Source organism: Cinclus cinclus, chromosome 27 (assembly GCF_963662255.1).
Source record: "Cinclus cinclus chromosome 27, bCinCin1.1, whole genome shotgun sequence".
NCBI classification, from domain to species: Eukaryota; Metazoa; Chordata; class Aves; order Passeriformes; family Cinclidae; genus Cinclus; species Cinclus cinclus.
The window spans coordinates 2,542,380-2,562,863 of NC_085072.1; the positions used below are offsets into that span (position 1 = coordinate 2,542,380).

Consider the following 20,484-nt stretch of genomic DNA (forward strand, 5'->3'; position numbering starts at 1 on the left):
GCAGCTCCCCGAAAAATTCCCGGAGAAACGCGGAAAAAATTCAGCGTGGCGCCGGTAAAGGAGGGACGCGGCAGGCGGGGCGGGAAGGGCGGGACGGGGCGCGGAGGAGCCGCGGCAACACCCGGAGCCCGTGGCGAATCTGCCGCCGGAGCTCCGCCGCGTGCGGGCCGAGCTGCCCGCCCTCCCCGCGGGGACAGTGGGCGGGCCCTGCGCGCCGTGATGGTTCGAACGAGCCAATGGGGCGCGGGCTCTCGCGGCCTCCGACCAATCGGCGGCCGAGGGGGGGCGTGGTCAGCGGGGTCGGCGGCACCGCCCCCCCCGCTCGCATCCTCTCGGCGGGGCGAGCGCGACCATTTTGCGGGGGGGAGCGGCGGGAGCGGGACCGGCACCGACACCGGGACCGCGACCGGGATTGAGGGCGCGACACCGGGATCGCGGCCGGGATCGGGATCGGGGAGCGGCACCGGAGGCGGCGGCGGCGCCTGACGGGGGAGCGGCGGCTCCGCAGGCGCGGCCTGAGGCGCTGGGCCCAGCGCTCCCGCTCGCTCCGGGCGGCCTCAGCGGCCCCGGCGGCCTCAGCCCGGTCCCCGTTGACTCCGCTCCCAGCCGCGGCCGTCCCGAAGCGCGGCGAAGATGTCGCGGCCCGTCAGGTGAGTCCCGGCGGCGCCGCTCCCGCCGCTGCTGCCGGGCCGGCCCCGCGCGGGGCAGGCCGCGCTCAGGCCGTGCGGATTTCTCCTCTATTTCCCCTTGTTTCCCCCCTGCTCACTTGGCACGGCCACCGCAATAAACACCGCATTTCACACCGCGCCTCTCGCCCGGGCCCGGGGAGGGAGCGCGGCGGGGCGGCCCCTACGACCGCTGGCCCATATTTTATAACGGGGGGGGTGGGTGGACGGGGAGGGGGAGGGGGGGGAATAAAAAAGAAAAATTTTTTTTTTTTTCTCCGCCGCCTTGACCCACTTGGCGCAGGGCGGGCGCCGCGATCCGCGGCCTCCCTTCCCTCCCGCGGGGCCGAGGCGAGCGCGGTGCCATCCGGAGAGGGTCCGGGGCACGGGGGCTGTGCATGGGGAACCACGCGGAGGGGAGGAGCCGCCAGGAGCCGCCCCCTCGCAGCCAGCGCCGCTGACACACGCCCTGCTCCGCCCGGCCGCGGGCTGAGCGCTCCGGGCTCGCCTTCTTGCCGCTCTTCTTGCCTTCCTTTTTGTACTTTTATTATTTTTGTTATTCCACCCCCCCCCGGCGGCGGTTTGGTGGCTGGGTTTTGTGTGTGTGTGTGTGCGCCCCCCCCCCCCCCCCGAGGTGGGTTTGGGGTTGGTTGGGGTGGGAGAGTGCGGTGGTTTTGAGGATCTGCGGCGCTGCCCGAGGGAAGGGATGGATATTTGGGAAAGATTCCCCCCGCCCCGAGGGGTTTGGGGCACTGCTCAGGTTCCCCGGGGAATGGGCACAGCCCTGAGGCTGCCAGAGCTCCGGGAGCATTCCCAGGGTGGGATTTTTTTAGGTCTGTGCAAGGCTAGGAGCTGGACTGGATGATCCTTGTGAGTCCTTTCCAGCTCAGGATATTCTGGGATTCCCTTGTGTCTCTAAGGGAATCTCAAAGGTGTCTCTTTACCAAAGATGTGGCAAAAGAGTGAACTCGTGATTTAAGTTGTCTTTATAGCCAAGGTGTGAAATTTCCCACGGTGTTCTTCCAATGCTTTGGGTTTTCCTTATTCTCAAGTAACTGGTTGTAGTTTTATTCCCAGAGTGAGCCCGGTCTGGGGTGTGGATATTGGGTGTTTTGGTTTATTTAACTAAAAAGTATAAATTAATTATGTCTATAATACATCTATAAGTTTAAAGATGACAGCGTTTGTATTTAAGTAATACCTGTCATATGCAGAATTTAAAATGCAAATGGAACCCAGGACTGCTTTGCTAAGTAGGGGAGTGGCTCATTAATGGGCGAGCTTCCCAAATTAGTGCTGATGTGACTCTGCTGCTTGAGGGGACACTTCAGTGTTGGTCATTCCCCTGCCAGCTCTGGAGATTTGCTCCAGGTAAGGAAAAGGTGCTGTCTTAAAAAGCAGAGCCTCCAAGCGGGCTGGAATTGAGTATTTTTGCAAGGGTTTAAAAGAAAAAAAAAAAAGTAAAAAAATTAAAACACCTCTGTCCAGTCCTGCAGCGTTGTGAGAGGTCTGCCTGGTCTCACCCTCAGCTGGCAGGAAAATGAAGCACCAAAGTCCAGCAGGTTGTTAGGAGCACAAAACCTCGTGGCAGGATAGATGCAGCAGTCCCTTATCTCCCTGGATTTAATAACCCTTCCAGGGAAAAAAAGGTAAATATTCAGTGGCTGCTACATTATATTGCTCTGTTAACTAGAGAACTCTGGCAATAGATTTAAATCCATGCTGAAATGAATTTTTTTTTTCTGCTTATCTTAGCTGTTTCTTTGGCAAAATGGAAGCCTGGTGAAAGGTTCTTCATCAGAGTGAGATTTAGTGGTGGGAAAGTTTTCCTGTAGTCAGTGTTTTTGGAATTCATTCCTGGTGCCTGCTGGTTTCTGGTGAATATGTGTGCACCTAAAGTGGTGAACTTCATAAAATCCATCCTACATCCCAAGTTTCTACTCCACTTGTTGAGAAAATTGACCTGAGGCCGAGTGTGGTTGTTAAAGTCAGTTATTTAAAATTAAGTAGTCATAAAGTCCTGGTATTTACAGGCTTCGTGTGCCTAGCACTGAGAGCCAGGTACTTCCTGCACAATTCCATTTCTCCTGGATGGATAATGATGGGGTTTGCAGGGTTGTTAGAAAAAGGCAAGAAGGGAAAACTAAAGGAACCTGAGATTCCTGAACTTCTGCATCTCTTGTGTAACTCTCCTGAAGTTCTGCAAACAGAGCTGGGGCTGCTTGTAGAGCTAAAACAAAATACAATACTTTGAGCCACTATTTTTAATATATATATACATATACACAACATAAATTAATGTGTTTTAAGTCAGAATTTTGATTTCTGGTACAACCTTTCTTCTGCTTTTTCTCTCTGGTCACTTTAACTCACTGGTCCTCTCCTGCAGCCTTTGCAAATTGAGATGCTGTGGAAATCTCAGGGGGTTTTTTTTGGTCATTCATTTTAAGCTTAAAACCAGTTATGAATTTATCTCAAGTGCTTCAGTGCTTCTCTTTTCATTTTTCTGGATTTGAATCCCAGCAGTGGAAGGTTGAAATTTTACTTGCAGGGAAAAAAAAAATAATCTGTCTGTTAAATGTAACTTGTAGCCAGTGTTGTTGCTGGGCAATGTGTAGTAGAAATATTGTGGTTGTGGAAAAGCATCCATGGGATTGCAGGCAAGCAACAGTTCCTTGGGTATTAGCACTTAATAAAATTGAGTGATGCTGTGTGGTCCAGAGATAAATGAGTAAAAAGATGATTCTTGCTCTCTTTTAATCTGAAGAGAAACAGGGAGAAGGTGGAGGTTCAAGAAAATTCAAAATACCTGGGTTGGGGAGTGAGCTGGGAGTTTGGGTTTGGTGCTCTGCATCATTTCTGTATTAGAATCTCAAACAGAGAACAAACACAAAACTGCTTCAATTACTGCTGAGGAAATAATTTAATTTTAGTTTTGTGGAGTCGTGTGGATCCCTGAAAATCCTGCAGGTGCCATGAACAGACCCAAACTCTGAGCTCTGTAGTGGGACCCTCTCAGTGGTGAGTCCTGAGTCCAGTTTTTACCCAGATTTAACCCCACTTTTACCCAGATTTTCACCCTCACTTTAACCCCAAAATGAGGTGGTTTGGGTCCCAGGTACCCTGTACCACCTTCTGGTGGTGATTTTAAATCAAATGTTCATGGAAAATCCAAATCCAGCACTGCACATTTGCTTTGCACAGCTCTGAAAATCCCTGCAGGAAACACTTCTGGCTGGAATTTGTATTTTCTATGGATAAAAAAGCACAAAAAAAGTGATGTTAACAACAATATTTATTGATAATACTGGTGTGGAAGTGAAACCTGACTGCTGAGCCAGCTCTGAGGGTCAGGGAGGGCCTGGAGCTTTGCTCACAGAGGTTTTTTTGGTTATATTGGTTAAATAAAGGCTGTGGTGAAAAAAAACCCAGAAAAATCTCAGAACTGACTCTCCTTGCCTTTGCTGTGTGGGGTGGGTGGTTGTCATTTGACCTAAACATTCAGTGCCTGGATATTTGAAGATTCCTTTTAGCCCTGATTTTCAGGACTATGTTATGTTATTGTATGTTGTGGATTTTTTTTTTTTTAATGTTGATTTCATCAGTGGGTTTTAATGCCTCTACAAATAATCTGAGAACCTGCATTCCCTTTAAAAAACCCCAAAACTTTTCTACCTGATTGTAGGGCTGATGTTGGCTTTAGGGTTGGTTTAAAACCTTGTAAAGGTTTTAGGGACTGAATTGAAGATGAGGTATGAGATCCTTTCTCAGTTTTGTGGGCATTTAGTGTTCCTTTGACATACTGATGTTGCTTTTCAGAATTCCAGAATTGCACTTTGGCAGGCATCAAGAGCAGGTTGCAAGAATTTCTGAGCTGCAGTTATTTTATATTCTATTACTGTATTATTGTTATTATTATTATTATAAATTATTGGAGAATTCCTTTGCTGAGTGCATCCATCCCAACATGCTCATGAGTTACTGTTTATTCCAAAAATACTGGACTGACAGCTGTTATTAAAAACATGTGCTGTTCAACCTCTCCAAACCTTTTACACACACAGTTTTAATTTGAATTAGCAAGGAACTTGCCTTCAGATTTCAGTTTACATTTTAAACCAGACCCAGCAATGCCCATCCCAGCTGTCTTTTTATGCTCAGCCTAAGTGGGTTTAACAGAGAGTTTATTTTGATGTCTTCTTGCTTGCCTTAACAGCAAAGAGAAGCTCTTGACTGCCACCAGCAGCTCCTTTTCCCTGGCTCTTTACTCCAGTGATCCTCCACTGAGTGTTTTTATCACCTTGGTGTAGTAAACACCGAGTTGTTATTGCACACAGTTCTAAATAAAACCTGCCTGGGCTAAAAGAGGTGAAAGATGAGTTTGGAGTGAGGGGAAGGTTGGTTCTTTCTGTCCCCTCTGAGCTCTTCTGAAAATTTGTAGCTTTTTTTTTTTTTTTTCTTTAAAGATTCCTTCTTTACTCCACCCTTTGTGCCCTGTGAGATAAGATAATGCAAGGGAACAGCTTCACTTCTGGTTTCTTCTGAAACAGTGATTTTTTTTTTTTTTTTTTTTTAACAAATATCACTTTCTGCTCATCATGTGAGGAAAACTGAGCAGGGTTTAGTCCCTGGCTGAAAACCCAGGGGATGGTGCCTGGGGAAAAGATGTTTTCCATAGGATCAGGGATTTTGTTAAAGGATGATTTCCATAGGGACTGGGATTTTTTGTTAAAGGATTTTTTTTATAAGGATCAGGGATTTTGTTAAAGTGTGTTTTCCATAGGGTCAGGGATTTTGTTAAAGGATATTTCCATAGGGACAGTGATTTTGTTAAAGGATATTTCCATAGGGACAGTGATTTTGTTAAAGGATGTTTTCCATAGGGACAGGGATTTTGTTAAAGGATGTTTCCATAGGATCAGGGATTTTGTTAAAGGATATTTCCATAGGGACAGGGATTTTGTTAAAGGATATTTCCATAGGATCAGGGATTTTGTTAAAGGATATTTCCATAGGATCAGGGATTTTGTTAAAGGATGTTTTCCATAGGGACAGGGATTTTGTTAAAGGATGTTTTCCATAGGGACAGGGATTTTTTTAAAGGATATTTTCCATAGGGACAGTTTTGTTGATGCTCTAGCTGCCACTGTCACGTTCCCAGTACCTGATTTAATTTGTCTCTGAAGGAAGCAACGTGGAAAAACTGCCATTTCCATCTTGTTTGGCAGCTCAGTGATGTTTAAAAATGTTGTTTGTATGTGGAAATTCTGCTTTTTTTTCACCCTGTTTCTGCTTTCACAGGAAAAAAAAATCCAATATTTGATACGTAAAACCAGACTTCTTATTTAATAACTTAATTGTAAATTCATATTTTCACTTGTGAGATGGGTCAGGAGGCAACTTTCAGGAAGTCTCCTTGTTGGAATAGGAATGTGAATCAAAAATTGCCAATAATTGTGTCCCTAAACTGGTATTTTACCACCCTCAGACTGGGAGGGAGTGACCAGTGCAGGTCACTGTTGTGCTTTGCTCCACTCACACGTGCTCCAAAGCTGGGATGGAATTCAACCTGTACAAATCTTATCTTCCTTTCATTTGCCCTTTTTGGTATTTTTGGGGTGTTTTCTGACGAGGTTTGGATAGAAGTAAAACAATTTCGCTCCTGCAAAAGGAATTCTGTGAAAACCTTGTCTTTCATTTGCCTTTTTGGTATTTTTAGGGTGTTTACTGAAGAGCTTTGGGTTGAAATAAAACAATTCTGCTCCTGCAAAGGGAATTCTGTGAGTCATGAATTAGAAGTGCGTGTACAGGAGAGCAACTTAAAACTTCATTTACCTGTACAAACCTTGTCTTTCATTTGCTTTTTTGGTACTTTTGGGGGTGTTTTCTGAAGAGCTTTGGGTCGAAATAAAACAGTTTTGCTCCTGTGGAAGGAATTCTGTGAGCCATGAATTAGAGGTGCTTGTTCAGGAGAGAAACTTAAATTTGATTTCAGGTGGAACAGCAGCGATGGCTTTGGGGTGTCTTTGAACTGACCAGGTTTATCAGCAATTAATGAATGCTAATGAATTCATTTTGGGGAGCTCAGGGTGAGAGCAGGAGGAGGAAGGAGTGGATGGAGTTTTGCAGCTGTAGAACTCTCGTGGTGAGTGCTGCAAAATCAGATTGATCCCTGGCTTTGGGCTGGAAGAACTGGAAAAAGGAACTGTGGGAATCTCTTCTTTCCAGCTCCTGGCACTCCTTGGTGAGGTGTTTTTTGAGGCGTTTTCAGCTAAAATTTAATTGAATTTGTGGCTGTCCCCATTCCCTCTGGTGGCTGTTTTATAGAGCAGTTTTCTTGTCAATAAAACAGTTGGGATTTGATTGACAAGGTGCTGATAAAATAACCAACAATTCCATTTTTGGAGGTTTCAGTAAGTTGAAGAAGCAGTTTTGATTTTGTTGACTTCCAGATCAGTGTAACTCATTCAGAAAGCTCCTGCACACCCCAGTGAAAACTTCAAATGCTTTAAAAACAGGGATCGTGTGGGAAAATAAAAATTGGAGAAGGTGTGACAGCAAGTGAGCTGCGAGATGCAGAAAATTCCAAAAGGAGAAGTTTAGAAGTGCTTGATTCATGATCTTTGTGTATTTATCAAAAAAAAAAAAACCCATTCAGGTTCTGAGAGTGTAATCCAGATTGTTATAAAACCTCCTCAGGAAATTGCTATTTATGCTTTAATACACTTAATGTACTTTGTGTTCACTTCTAACTGCAAAGCTGGAGGTGGATGAAAAAAAATCAAAGTTTTCTTGGGATGTTTTTGGGCTACAAATCCAGCACTGGAAGCAGGGATGTAGCACATAAAGCTTTTGTAGCTCTGAAATGATGAATCCCTAATTTTTTCTTCTCCTGTTTTAACAGGAACAGGAAAGTGGTCGATTACTCCCAGTTTCAGGAATCAGATGATGCTGGTAAAAGACTTTTTTTTTTTTTTTTTTTCCCCTTAATCTCCTCATTCTTGCCGTGCATATTAATTATTCTCCTAATCCCATCTTCAACTCTTGATTCCAAGGAGTTTCTGTTCTTCACAGCCTGAACTGTTAATAAGTATTTGAAAATACAATGATTCTCATCTGTTTTGTGTTAAAGAAACAATGGTGATAGAAATCTTACTCTTTAATGCTGGTATTGTTGTAGTGCCTTGAGGCTGTTGGCAGCAATGCCTTCCTTGCTCTATGTTATGTGGCTCCTTGATGCCACTTTTCCCCCCCTCACCCCCCCAGGAAAATATGTTTTCTATTTATTTTATGGCTCCAGTTGAGCCCACATTATCAGGCATTTTGGGGGGATTGCAGCTGAAAAAAAAAAAATAGAATCTGTGTGAATTAACAAAGTATTTATTTCTGGTTCGCTTTTTGAAAAAAAAAAATGTAATCTCTCTGAAGTAACATTTCTGGATCCCGTTTCTAAAAACAATATAATCTGTGAGAATTAGCAGAAGATTTCTGGAATATGTTTTGAGTTCTTGGAAGATAAACTTAATGATGAGGTTGCATTGACAATTAAAATGAGACAAATGCTAATAATTCTTAGTTATAGTGCTTTTATTCATTAAATAAAGTGTTGTGTAAGAATTGTAAGGAATTGTGCTGTAAACTCCTATTTAATGACATCCTTTATCCCATCACAGGAAACAGTGTGTTAGAAGCATGTCGAAATACATATGGATGTAAATTTTTAATAGGTTTATACAGTAACTAAATGTAAAAGCAGAGCCTGTGTCCCCTTGTGAGGGTTGTTGTGTTCCTGTGGGTGAGACTTGACTGTACAGAGCATTCCCATGGGGCTGTTGGCAGAAGAAAAGGTCAAATGAGTGCTTTAAAGCAGGACTTTGGAAGCTTTGTGATGTCTTTCTTCCTGATGTGCATGGAGTGATCAGTTTGAGTTGTAGCTGAGGAAAGCTCAGTTTGATTTTGAAAATGAAAAGTTGGATTCAACCCCATTTTTGTCCTGTCCAGATGATGATTATGGGAGAGATTCAGGTCCCCCATCCAAGAAAATCCGTTCGTCTCCCCGAGAGGCCAAAAACAAGAGGAGATCTGGGAAGAATTCTCAGGAGGACAGGTAAAAAACAGCTTTTCACCTGCTGGGAGCATTTCTCAGAGCTTGTCCTGTGTGTGGGGAGCAGCATCTCCCAAGAGCAGTGACTGCAGGTGCAGCTCCAGTGGGACTGGGAGCTCTGGGCTGAGACACTGGGGTGGTTTTCTGAAACACTTGTCAGTGAGTGCTGCATCATTCCAGTAGCTCCAGAGGCAGCTGGAGTGGCAGGAATGTGATCCAGGATTGGCAGCTGCTGCATCCTCAGGTGAGTCAGGGCCAGGGGCAGCTCCTGCCCCCTGTTCTGCAGCATCCCTGGTGCCAGGGTGGGTGGCACTGAGGGCAGGGACAGCTGGAGCTTCTGTGGCTTTTTGTTCCTCATTTTGGGTGATCCATAAACACAGAAATCTGTTTGGAAGCCTCAGTGCTGTCCTACTGAAAAGTGAAATTTTTCCTGTACAATTTCCATTTTGCAGTCCACAAGTGAAACCTCTGAAATAATTTTTATGTTTTCATGACAGATTTTAGCTTCAGGGATAGACATTCTGCCAGCTGGTTCCTATTCTATCACCCCCAAGATCTCTCTAATTTTCCAGATCAATCAAATGATCAAATCGTGGAGAAATCTTAGACCAGACATGTGCCATTGAAGAGCAACATGCCCAGAATGGAATCTAAACAATGACATAAAAACAAGTGCTGACTGAAAATCTATCCAGGATAAACCTTTATTTCATCTATAGACTGCATATAAACCATCAAAATTGTAACTGAAATGGAAGCCTTGTGGATTGTGGGTTGGTTTGAGAGTGAAGTGCATTGTTCACCTCAATCTGATTTTTTTTTTCCTGCCTGGTTGAAGTTTATCTGTGATTCAGAATTTGAACATTATCTTCCCAACCATGATAACTCCACAGACACCTGAGTAATTCTAAAGTATGCCCAGGAAAAGTGAGAATTCCCAGCCTAGACATCAGTTTGCTCGTTAAAAACTATCATTTTAGTGACTGAAATCAAAGTTGAGACAAGCACTCAGACTTTCTTTCTCTCATTTGCAGTGAGGATTCAGAAGACAAAGATGTGAAGACTAAGAAAGATGATTCACACTCAGCAGGTAACTGATTGCATTGTGCTGATTGTGTATCTTTAAATTGTGTCTCTGCACACCTGTGAGAGTTGCAGGAGTAAGATTTGAGAAAGAAAAGAAATAATTCTGATTTATTTGACATTAGATGCTGCCTCTGCTGCTGTTACTTCCCACTCTGCTTTGGGATAATGTTCTTTTTTTGTGTGATGTGATGGTCCTATCTAATTTATCTTCACAAGTGGATAGATCTGGTGATCCCTTCCCTGCAGCTTTTATCCAGAATGATGCAAGAAACTTGACTTTGGTGGTTTTTCCTTGCAGATGAAGATTTTGGTAGTGAAGACGACGACGTAGGAGCTGACGATGGCAAAGCCGACAGCGACTACGAGAGCTCTCAAAAAAGCAAAAAAGGAAAGAAAGCTAAACCAGACAAGAATAAGAGAGCAGCCTCCAAATCCAGGAAAAGACCTGCAGGTAAATAATAATAAAAAAAAAAAAAATAAAAAGAGAGGGAGGAGGGGGGGAAAAAGTGGTTATTTTACAATGAAAAATATTGGAGGTTCTTTGGGTGAGTAAGGAAGGTGTGGAATTGTCCTCACAGTACCTCAGTGAGTGTTTGAACCCCTCACGAGTGCCCTGCCCCTCGAGGCAGGAGCTCTGTGCTCCGTGCTCATCCCACTTTGGGACTTTCTGCTGCAGAGGACAGCGAGGATGAGAAGGAAGATCACAAAAGTGTTCGTCAGCAGCGGCAGGCGGCGTCCAAAGCAGCCTCCAAACAACGGGAGATGCTCATGGATGATGTGGGCAGTGAGGAGGAAGAGCAAGAGGATGATGAGGCACAGTTCCAGGAGAGTGAGTAAATGTAAATGGGCTTGGAAAAAGGGACAGCACAAGGGACACAGTTTGTTTTTTGGCTTGGATGTAAATGGTCCTTTCTCTTTTCCTTTCTCTTTTCCTTTCTCTTTTCCTTTCTCTTTTCCTTTCTCTTTTCCTTTCTCTTTTCCTTTCTCTTTTCCTTTCTCTTTTCCTTTCTCTTTTCCTTTCTCTTTTCCTTTCTCTTTTCCTTTCTCTTTTCCTTTCTCTTTTCCTTTCTCTTTTCCTTTCTCTTTTCCTTTCTCTTTTCCTTTCTCTTTTCCTTTCTCTTTTCCTTTCTCTTTTCCTTTCTCTTTTCCTTTCTCTTTTCCTTTCTCTTTTCCTTTCTCTTTTCCTTTCTCTTTTCCTTTCTCTTTTCCTTTCTCTTTTCCTTTCTCTTTTCCTTTCTCTTTTCCTTTCTCTTTTCCTTTCTCTTTTCCTTTCTCTTTTCCTTTCTCTTTTCCTTTCTCTTTTCCTTTCTCTTTTCCTTTCTCTTTTCCTTTCTCTTTTCCTTTCTCTTTTCCTTTCTCTTTTCCTTTCTCTTTTCCTTTCTCTTTTCCTTTCTCTTTTCCTTTCTCTTTTCCTTTCTCTTTTCCTTTCTCTTTTCCTTTCTCTTTTCCTTTCTCTTTTCCTTTCTCTTTTCCTTTCTCTTTTCCTTTCTCTTTTCCTTTCTCTTTTCCTTTCTCTTTTCCTTTCTCTTTTCCTTTCTCTTTTCCTTTCTCTTTTCCTTTCTCTTTTCCTTTCTCTTTTCCTTTCTCTTTTCCTTTCTCTTTTCCTTTCTCTTTTCCTTTCTCTTTTCCTTTCTCTTTTCCTTTCTCTTTTCCTTTCTCTTTTCCTTTCTCTTTTCCTTTCTCTTTTCCTTTCTCTTTTCCTTTCTCTTTTCCTTTCTCTTTTCCTTTCTCTTTTCCTTTCTCTTTTCCTTTCTCTTTTCCTTTCTCTTTTCCTTTCTCTTTTCCTTTCTCTTTTCCTTTCTCTTTTCCTTTCTCTTTTCCTTTCTCTTTTCCTTTCTCTTTTCCTTTCTCTTTTCCTTTCTCTTTTCCTTTCTCTTTTCCTTTCTCTTTTCCTTTCTCTTTTCCTTTCTCTTTTCCTTTCTCTTTTCCTTTCTTTCAGGGATGGGAGTGTGTGTGGTTTCTTTTCCCCAAAGGTCTATTTCTTTGTAAGCAGCCCTAAAGGATAATTGTAAAGTTCTTTTTTGCTGCTACTTACTGGCCCTGTGGCATTGCTGATGTTAAAACTCAGTCAGATTTTGTACCATAGCAGATAAATGAAAACCCCCAAGGTCTCAGAGTCTGTGTCCACAATTTTCTGGCAGATCTCAGCTGTACCATTTCCTTTTTTTATTTTTTTTTTCCCCCCAAAAACCCTGAAATTTCCTTATGCTTCCAGCAGATTCAGGAAGTGATGAAGACTTCCTCATGGAAGATGATGATGACAGTGACTATGGCAGTTCAAAAAAGAAAAATAAGAAGGTCTCCAAGAAATCCAAGCCAGAGAGGAAAGAAAAGAAAATGCCCAAACCCAGACTAAAGGCTACAGGTGAGTCTGTGCAATGAAAACTTCTCAGTTTAAAACCCAGGTTTTTCTTTTTGCTGCAGAAAGCTTGGTAGAAATCTTGGGGTCACAGATATCCACAGAAATGTTGAAGGGCTAAAATGATTTAAAGCTGCAGTGTGGAATAATGAGCTGGCTTTAATTCTTCCTTTAGGGTTTGAAGTGGTGTCTGTGTCTTGATGGTAAAAAGTCACAGTATTGAAAGCCTTCCCTGCTGAGGTGCTGCTTTCTGACTTTGTGTGTCTCACAGCCAAATATTAACAATTTGTGGCTTTATTTGGGACTTTGTGATGCTGTCAGGGTGGGGAAATGTGAACCAAAGGAAAACTGTGGATGCATTTCTGCAGGAAATTTCAAATGATAACAGCAATGTATGTTCTGCTTTGACAAGAGCTGTGTCCATTTATGATGTCACATCCAGCAATTAGCCAGGACCTGCAATTAAGCAGCTTTTAAATCTTGTTAATTGCTCTTCACTGCAGCTTTGCTAATTGGGAGTGCTACAAAACACTGTGGGTACAGTCAAACTGCTGCTGAATGACTTGGAAATCCCATTTGCTGTGAGTTCTGCTGCCTTTGCTGCTGCTGAGTTTTACAAGGTTTTTCTTTTTCCAGTGACCCCCAGCCCAGTGAAAGGCAAAGGGAAGGCAGGTCGCCCCACAGCTTCCAAGGCAACAAAAGAAAAGACCCCATCCCCCAAAGAAGAGGATGAAGAGCCTGAAAGTCCCCCAGAAAAGAAAAAATCAGCCAGCCCTCCACCAGAAAAATCAGGGGATGAGGGATCTGAAGATGAAGCACCCTCTGGTGAAGATTAAAATGGCAGTTGAGGAAAATCTTTGTTTAAAAAAAAAAAAAAAGAGGAAAAAAAGGAAAAGAAAACAATACTTAGGGGTAGAACACGGTTTTGGCTGTGGCTTGACTCATGGGCTTTGAATGCTGTCTTTACTTTCAGCTGTTTAATACAGTGTATTCTTTTTTAATAAGAGGAAACCCTTCTACAGTAAGATTTTGAAGTCAGTGTTCTCTGTTGGCCATTCCGTTCTCCCTCCCCTGCCAAATCTGAAAAGCCATTTGAGACAAATTAACAGACCATTCAATATTTTATTTTTTTTTTTCCAAGGGATACTGCAGTTGTGAAGCAATAAGGTTTGAGACTGATCTGTGGAAACCATACTTACAAATCCTTAAGTAGAATAGATTTTCCCAGTGCTGGTAAGAGCTGTTTAAAACTATTATTCTGTATTTGGAATATATGGGGGAAAAAAGAAAAGGAACTTGTGCTTTAACAGACTTGGAGATGAGTTCACTCTCAGCAGAAATGTAGTTGATGAAATTCCAATGGAGGAGGATGGAACACAGGGAGGAATCCTGTGTTTCTTGGATTCAGGCACGTTTTTCATGGAAAGCAATCAAGAAACTCGGAGATGCTCCAGTGTCTTTGGTTTAGAAAAGACCCTCCAGTCAGGATGGGAGATCTTTTGTCTCTGCTGGATAGAATACTGTTCTGCTGTAGGCAAACTGCAGCCCATTCCAGACAAAATTCAGATATTAACCTACAGCCTTCCCACATCCGTTCACCCTTACTTTATTCCTTCTGTAGAGGGACAAAACAGGGAAGAGAAATGGCAAAATCACTTCTAAAACTGCTTTCCATTGGATATCATGGAAAATGGGCTTATTACAGATTCTTCCCAGGAAAAAAAAAACAAATTAATGGGTAATATAAAATGAAATTCTTCAGCTTACGGGGCGAGGGGTGTCCTTTTGTGGGTGTGAGCAAAGGGTTCCTGTAGTGCTCTGGTCACTTGGGATCCCATGAGTCAGCCTTGAGGGGTTCTGTTCCCTCCCTCCTGCCCTCAGCAGAGCTCCAGGGATCCCTGGCAGAGGGGGCACAGGGACACTGAGCACTCCTGTGCCCACCCTGCTCCCTCTGGGGTCTGTGGGATCAGCTCCCATCCTGTGTGTGGGGTCTGTGGGATCAGCTCCTCACCCCTTCCTGCCTGGGGGATTTACTCAATCCCCTCCTACTTGTGGGATCTGCTCCCCTTCTGCCTCTGGGATCTGTGGGATCAGCTCCTCACCCCTTCCTGTGGGATCTGTAGGATCAGCTCCTCACCCCTCCTGTGGGATTTACTCAGTCCCCTCCTGCCTGTGGGATTTACTCAGTCCCCTCCTACTTGTGGGATCTGATCCCCTCCTGCCTGTGGGATCTGTAGGATCAGCTCCTCACCTCCTGTGGGATTTACTCAATCCCCACCCTCCTGTAGGATCAGCTCCCACCCCTCTAAGGGATCTGTGTGGGGCACTGGAGCTGGGAGCAGCTGCAGTCAGGATGTCCCTGTCTCCCTCAGCATTTTATTTTTTTTTTTTTTAATCCAAGCAGCCATATCCTTTCTTCCTTTTTCTGTTTTCTAAACGTTAAACTCCACAACCCTTGGTTTTCACACCCTTACACAGAATTTTCTGCCGAGTTTGTTGGTGGAACCATTGAAAACTGGACCTGCTGTTTTTATTTTTATTTTTTCCTTAAACCCTCTGTGCTTCTGTCTGTTGCTCACACTCTCTTCCAGCTGACAAATTCTGCATTTTTCTTGTGTTTATTATTTTTTTTAATCACAGAAGTACCCATTTTGTAACCAGCCTCTCAAAGGTAACTAATAAGGCAGCTAATTAACGAGTTTGGGATTTCTGCTGTACGTGGCAGCAGATTTAGAATTGTTTTTGGGATTTTGGAGAGTTCTTAAGAGGTGACACACTAAATATGATCAGGAAGGACCCTGACTCTGTAGGAAGCTGAAGATGCTGAGCACAGGTGGGGAATGGAATATTCCTCCAGCAGCTGAGTAATTGTCCCTGTGTGATTCCCTAGCCCTGGATTTTCTTGAGGCTGGTAAATTCCTTTATCTTATAAAAATTGGAAGTTCTCTAACATTCTTCACTCTCATGGAACTACTGTTGCAGTTACAATAAAGATGATGTATCATTGTAAATCTTTAATTTTATTTTTTAAAGTGCTTTGATTTTTTTTTTTATTTTTTTTTTCAGAACAGCTCCAGGCTGCAGGGAAATCTCAGTCTTGAAAAAGAAAATGTAATCTCCTGTCCCAAACTTCTTCCCACCTGCTGGATTTCTGGGAGAGCAGAAATTCCTTCAACTACTTGAGTAATTCTGAGAAAATAAACAGCCACATTTTAAAAATAAAAATCATTTGGGGGGGTAACAAACTCTTGTGCAAATCTGATTCCCAGAGTTGTTCCCTGCAGCCCAGACTGTTTCAAGCTCCATTGGGTTCTTAGGTTTTGGGTTTTTTTTTTTTTTTTTTAATTTAAGTGTACAAGGAGAATTCCAGGTGATCAGTTCTTGGATGTTTTCTGAAATGTATTTTGTGATTCTCACCTAAAATATATTTTTTCTAACATGGTTAAGGGGGAGAAAAATCCTTTATTTGTTTCAGTTCAGCTTTTGGTTTGTTTGATCCTGGCAAGTTTGGCCCTGTCTTTTCCAAAGCTGTTCTGCTTTCTGCCACGTTCATTCCTGATGTGTTGGAGGCTGCCTGATGCTTCTGTGTCTCACAGCCCAAACACTCTGAAAATCCCACATTTTGAGGATTCTGTAATTTCTTCTAAACCTGTTTTGCTGATTTAAGCCCTAATGATGTCTATTAGAAATACAGCAAATAATTTCACGTTTTTACAGATAGGAGAAAATTGTCAAGGTGAATTTTTTTTATTACTTTGTTTATTTTTAACATCATTTTTTCAGCAGCAGCAGACTTCATCTTTTAAAAAACCCATTGGAATTAATTAGCATTAAGCATTCTGGAAGGAAAGCTGGGAAAATGCCTTTCTTGAGGAGCATGAAGAGATTTTTGGAGGAGCTGAAAGTTTCATTCACAGGAGGAAGAGGCTTTGAGAAGATTCTCTGTCCCACAGCTGTAGTTCTGGAGCTTTGCAGAGAGAGAAAATGGATTTATTCCAAAATTCATTGAGTCTCCAGCCCTGCCCTGGTCTTGCTGTTAAAATTTCAGCTCAGAGCTTCCATCCTGTCCCTGAATCCAACCACCACAGCCAGCTCTGGTTTATGGCACAAACAGTCAGAAACCTGCAATTCCTGCTGGGATTTTGTGCTGAAGATGGTTTGGTTCAGTTCCAGGGGGGTCAGCAGGAGAATGACCTGAGCTAGGGGGGTCAGGAGGGGCTGAAAAATGGAGCAGCTGAGGAGCTTTTAATCAATTTTAATTTCCTCCAGGCAGAGAGAGAGGGGAGAGAAGCAGCATCACCAAGGCAGTGGCACAAATCTCAAATTCCTGGGGTGTTTTTTTTTTCTTTTTTTCCTTTTTTTCCCCCCCTTTTTTTTTTTTTTTTAATTCAGTTTTTAAATCTTCCCTCCCCTGATGGTCACAAAGGTACAAAAGCCACTGAGGCAGCCAGGTGAGAGAGAGGGAGGGAAGCAATCTGTACCACGCTGGAAGCTTTTTGGAGCTGTAGAAAACTGGTGCTTTGCTTTTTTTTGTCCTTTGTTTGTGAAGCGTTTATTTTTCTAACAGATCCTAGCGTTGAATACACGGTTCCTAAAAGCTACAAACTGATGCAGGAGTTGTAATAATTAGATTAATTCATTCATCTGTTGGAGGGGGGAGGAAACGGAGCAGTTTTGAGGGACGCTGTCACAGAAATGTCGGTGGAATTTAGGACGTGTGAGTTTGGGGAGGGGGTGGTTGTCACATCCTTACCTGGAAATGATAAACTCCGTGTTTATCTGACCAAACAGAACATTTCCCCTCAGCTTTGAGTGTTTCCCTGCAGTTATAGGAGGCTTAAATCCAAGTGCTGATGGAATAGAAGCAACACTAAAGCTTTGTTCTGGCTGTCCTGGAGGATTTTTGGGGTTGTTTTTATTTTTTTTTTTGGACCCAGTCAGAGCAGGGAGAGCCACCAGTGCCCTTCAGAGACCTCCCCAAACCCAACCTAGCTCTAAATCCAATTCCAAACTTGCCACTCGAGTAGCTGAATGTTTTTTTTCCATGGAACTCTTGCTGCTGCAGCCAGGAGTTGTCGTGGGCCGTGTCCCCGCCGTGAGCCCCAGCATGCTCAGTGTGACTGCAAAGCACCCGTGTGCAAACGCTCTGTACAGTGGGGCCAGGGTTTTTTATATATATATTTTGGGATGTTGGGGGGGGGGGGGGGAGGGGGGAGAGGGAGGAGGGTGGGTGGAGATCCTAAAATCCAGCTTAAGCCAGACTTAAATGTGTGTAAAAGCCCCCCGAAATCTTTGGTGTGTGAGTGTGGGAGTGTCTGACATCCCATTCCCTTTGTGTTCTCAGCAGTTGTGAGGTTTTACTTCCTTTTTTTTTTCCCCCCCACCCTCCCTTTCCTGCAGAAGCAATTGTTAAAAAAAAAAAATAATTGTAAATAAGAGCTACGTAAATTTTTTTTTTTTGTTGTTGTTCACCATCATGTCACAGCAAACCCTGAGTGAGCAGTGTAAAGGTGGAGGAGGAGACTGGCAGCATTTTCTGGTATGCAATGAATATTTTTGTCTTGAGTATCTGCAATCCCCTGGTGAGCATTTGGGGGAAAAAAAAAAAAAATCAGGCTCTTTGCAGTTCCCCTCCCTGTCCTTTTAAATTTTTTTATTTTATTTTTTTAATTTCAAAAGCAGATAAAAGGGGGCAGCTGCAAACAGTCATCACTGTGGGGTTGGGAACTCTGGACAACAATGAGATCTAGCATGGTACTAGGAGTTAAGTCTGAATGTAACATTAATGCTTTATTTAAAATTAAAAACAAAACAAAAAAAATTATTTTTTTTTTTTTTGAAGGGGTTGAAGTGAACATGACTGTTGACCATGTTCGTGAATTTCTAGATGCAAACATTCATTGGTAGAATCGTGTGATGGTCTTTTGTGCTAATTAATTTGACATATTCCGAGTCTCTCTGTATGTACCTGCAAAGAAAGAAAAACAAAACAAAAAAAAAATAACAAAAAACCCTGCTTTGCTTTGATTGAAAAAGGGTTCCTGGGACTGCATACCTGCTCCTGAGCTCTGTTTTAAATATGTGTATCCTTCGCTTGTATTTTGTATTAAAAAAAAGAACCACGAGGAAAAAAAAAAAATGAACCCTTTATTGTTCAGCATGTTGGAATTGTGTCCCCTCTTTTATTTTTTCTCCTTTTTGGAATATATTAAGCAACTCATTCTTCTGTATCTTTTATTTTCTTTTGTAAACTTTTTGGTTTTGTTTAAAAATGGCTTTATAAAAGGGCTTTTATAACCCATGAACACGACTTGTGTTGTTTTTCTGCTGCTCCAAGGGGGTCATCCCACGAGAGGTAAAACTTGTTCATCTTCCAGCATCTCTGGGAGTTTCGAGGTGAATTCCTTGGAATTCTCTGAGGAGGGAAAGCCACCTTTGAGCCAGGTGAGACTTTCCCATCGTTACTTGAGAACTGAAGGGGGCAGAATTAAATAATTCAGCAAACTGCGCTTTCCCCAGGCTCTTCCTGGAGTTGTAAATTGAGATTTAAAAACCCAAAACTAACTTGAGGGAGAGATGAGAGGAAGGACAAAGCCCTTGGAATGTCACCTTCCCTTCCAGGAGCTTCCCCTGGCGTGCCCTGGCCGTGCCAGCAGATCCAGAGCCTGTCCTTGGGCGGGGGGGGGAAGAAAAATTCATGGGGAATTTGGGATAAATAATTCATCCTTGCCTGTTGTCATGGCGATCACGGGATCGTCCGGCTCCGGGTGCTCTCCACGCTCTGGAGCTCACGCAGGGAATTTTTTTTTTTTTTTTTTTTTCTCCTTTTAGATGGTGTGGAGCAGATTCCACGTCGTGTCCTTCCTGCAGCTCCCAGGTCGGATTTTTTCCCGATTTTGGTGTTTTTTTTTTTTTTTTTTTTTTTTTTTTTTTTTTTTGGATGCGCGGTCGTGCCCTCATTGTTCCAGCAGGGGGCGCTGGGAGGGCGCCCTGGCCCCGCTTCCCTTTGCCATGAAAATCCCAAATCCCTGGAATTGCACCCAAAATCGGAGCTGGGCACGTCCTGGGTCACGGCTAGCACCACCAAGGGCAGGTGCTGGGCTTCATTCGCGTTTTGCTCCCATGTTTTTGGTAAAAATTGGAGTTGTGGCTCTTGGGGATGAACACCTGGAAGTGTTGGTGGTTCTGGGATTTGGCTGGAGCTGCTTCTAGGATGTGAAGGGGGTCTTATCCAAAATGTTTGGGATGGGAAAACGTGCCTGTGACCCTGTGGAATGAGTGATTTTGGGGTGGTGGTGTCCTTGTCCCAGCTCAACAGGACACAACTAAAATGGGGCCAAAATCTTGGAATGTTTGGTGCCCCACAGAGCCAGACAGGAGCAGCAGGGAACAGCTGCTGGATTCCTTTGGGGTAATTTGGGAAGTGGCATCTGTGCTGCCCAGGGTGGAATCCCAGATTCTGGCATGTGGCTGCAGATCCTGCTTCTCTTGCCGTTCCCTCTATTTGATCCCACAGGGAGGTGAAAGCAGGTTCTGGATCATGGGAATGTTTGGGGTTGGATGCTGCTGCCCCAGGGCTCTGGAATAACGGGATCAGAGTGGTTCAATCCTGCAGCTTCTGGAATTCCTCCTTTTCCTTTTGAACACCTCAGCCAGGTGAAATTCCCACCTCACTGCTGGGGAATCTGCAGTTCCAGGCTCTCATCCTGACACAGATTCCTCATCTGGAGCTCCCTTCAGGAATTTCCATCCTCCTTCACTTCCAGGCTGCTTTCCCCCCCTCCTCTGAGCCCGCTGCTTTCCCTGCTGCTCCTGCAGAAGTTCAAACCACAGGGGCAACTTCCCTAATTAAAATTCCCGTTGCCTCTGTAGCATTCCCAGGGAACGAATCCCACAAGCAGCTGATTTGTTTGGGATTTGCTGGATGAGCAGTGGACACGGATGAGGTTCAGGAACCTCCAGCAAGCGCTGCCAAACTGGGGGAATCCCATTCCCTTGGCAGACAACGATCCCTGGGGAGTTCTAATGCAAGGGAATTTTGCCTCAGGAATATCCTGTTTGTGTCTTGGTGCCGTTTGATCCCAGGGATGAAAATCCAGTCCAAAGGTGGGACCCAGGATGGATTTGTTTGGGCCACGGGGGTGTCCTTGGAAGAGTCAATGGGACAGAGTTGATTTAAAGAGCTGCTGCTCCCTGAGCAAGGACAGCACTGGGGAAGGGCTGGGGCTGTGCCAGGAGTGGATATTTGGGAAAAGTTCTTCACCCCAGAG

General features: G+C 43.8%; 1 protein-coding gene across 3 annotated transcripts; it reads left to right on the forward strand.

Moving 5' to 3' along the window:
• Positions 1 to 349: 349 nt before the first annotated feature.
• On the forward strand, positions 350 to 17,379 carry NUCKS1 (nuclear casein kinase and cyclin dependent kinase substrate 1). Of its 3 annotated transcripts, none has more exons than XR_009934000.1 (9): positions 350 to 650; positions 7,570 to 7,619; positions 8,667 to 8,772; positions 9,804 to 9,859; positions 10,154 to 10,306; positions 10,532 to 10,684; positions 12,071 to 12,220; positions 12,851 to 13,447; positions 15,281 to 17,379. XR_009934000.1 is itself a non-coding variant. In XM_062509544.1 (8 exons), the coding sequence occupies exons 1-8, from the start codon at positions 634 to 636 to the stop codon at positions 13,048 to 13,050; spliced, it is 885 nt and encodes a 294-aa protein (XP_062365528.1). In that variant the 5' UTR covers positions 350 to 633; the 3' UTR covers positions 13,051 to 17,379. The 3 variants fall into 3 exon arrangements, 1 of the variants encoding a protein (XP_062365528.1); XR_009934001.1 differs by having other exon boundaries at positions 12,074 to 12,220; XM_062509544.1 differs by having other exon boundaries at positions 12,851 to 17,379.
• The last annotated feature ends 3,105 nt before the right edge of the window (positions 17,380 to 20,484 follow it).

What these genes read in the sequence shown, in the direction of transcription:
- NUCKS1 (XM_062509544.1), top strand. An exon ending in TCAGGAATCAGATGATGCTG is followed by an intron (nt 7,620 to 8,666) that starts GTAAAAGACTTT and finishes TGTCCTGTCCAG; the next exon opens with ATGATGATTATGGGAGAGAT. An exon ending in TGAGGCACAGTTCCAGGAGA is followed by an intron (nt 10,685 to 12,070) that starts GTGAGTAAATGT and finishes TTATGCTTCCAG; the next exon opens with CAGATTCAGGAAGTGATGAA.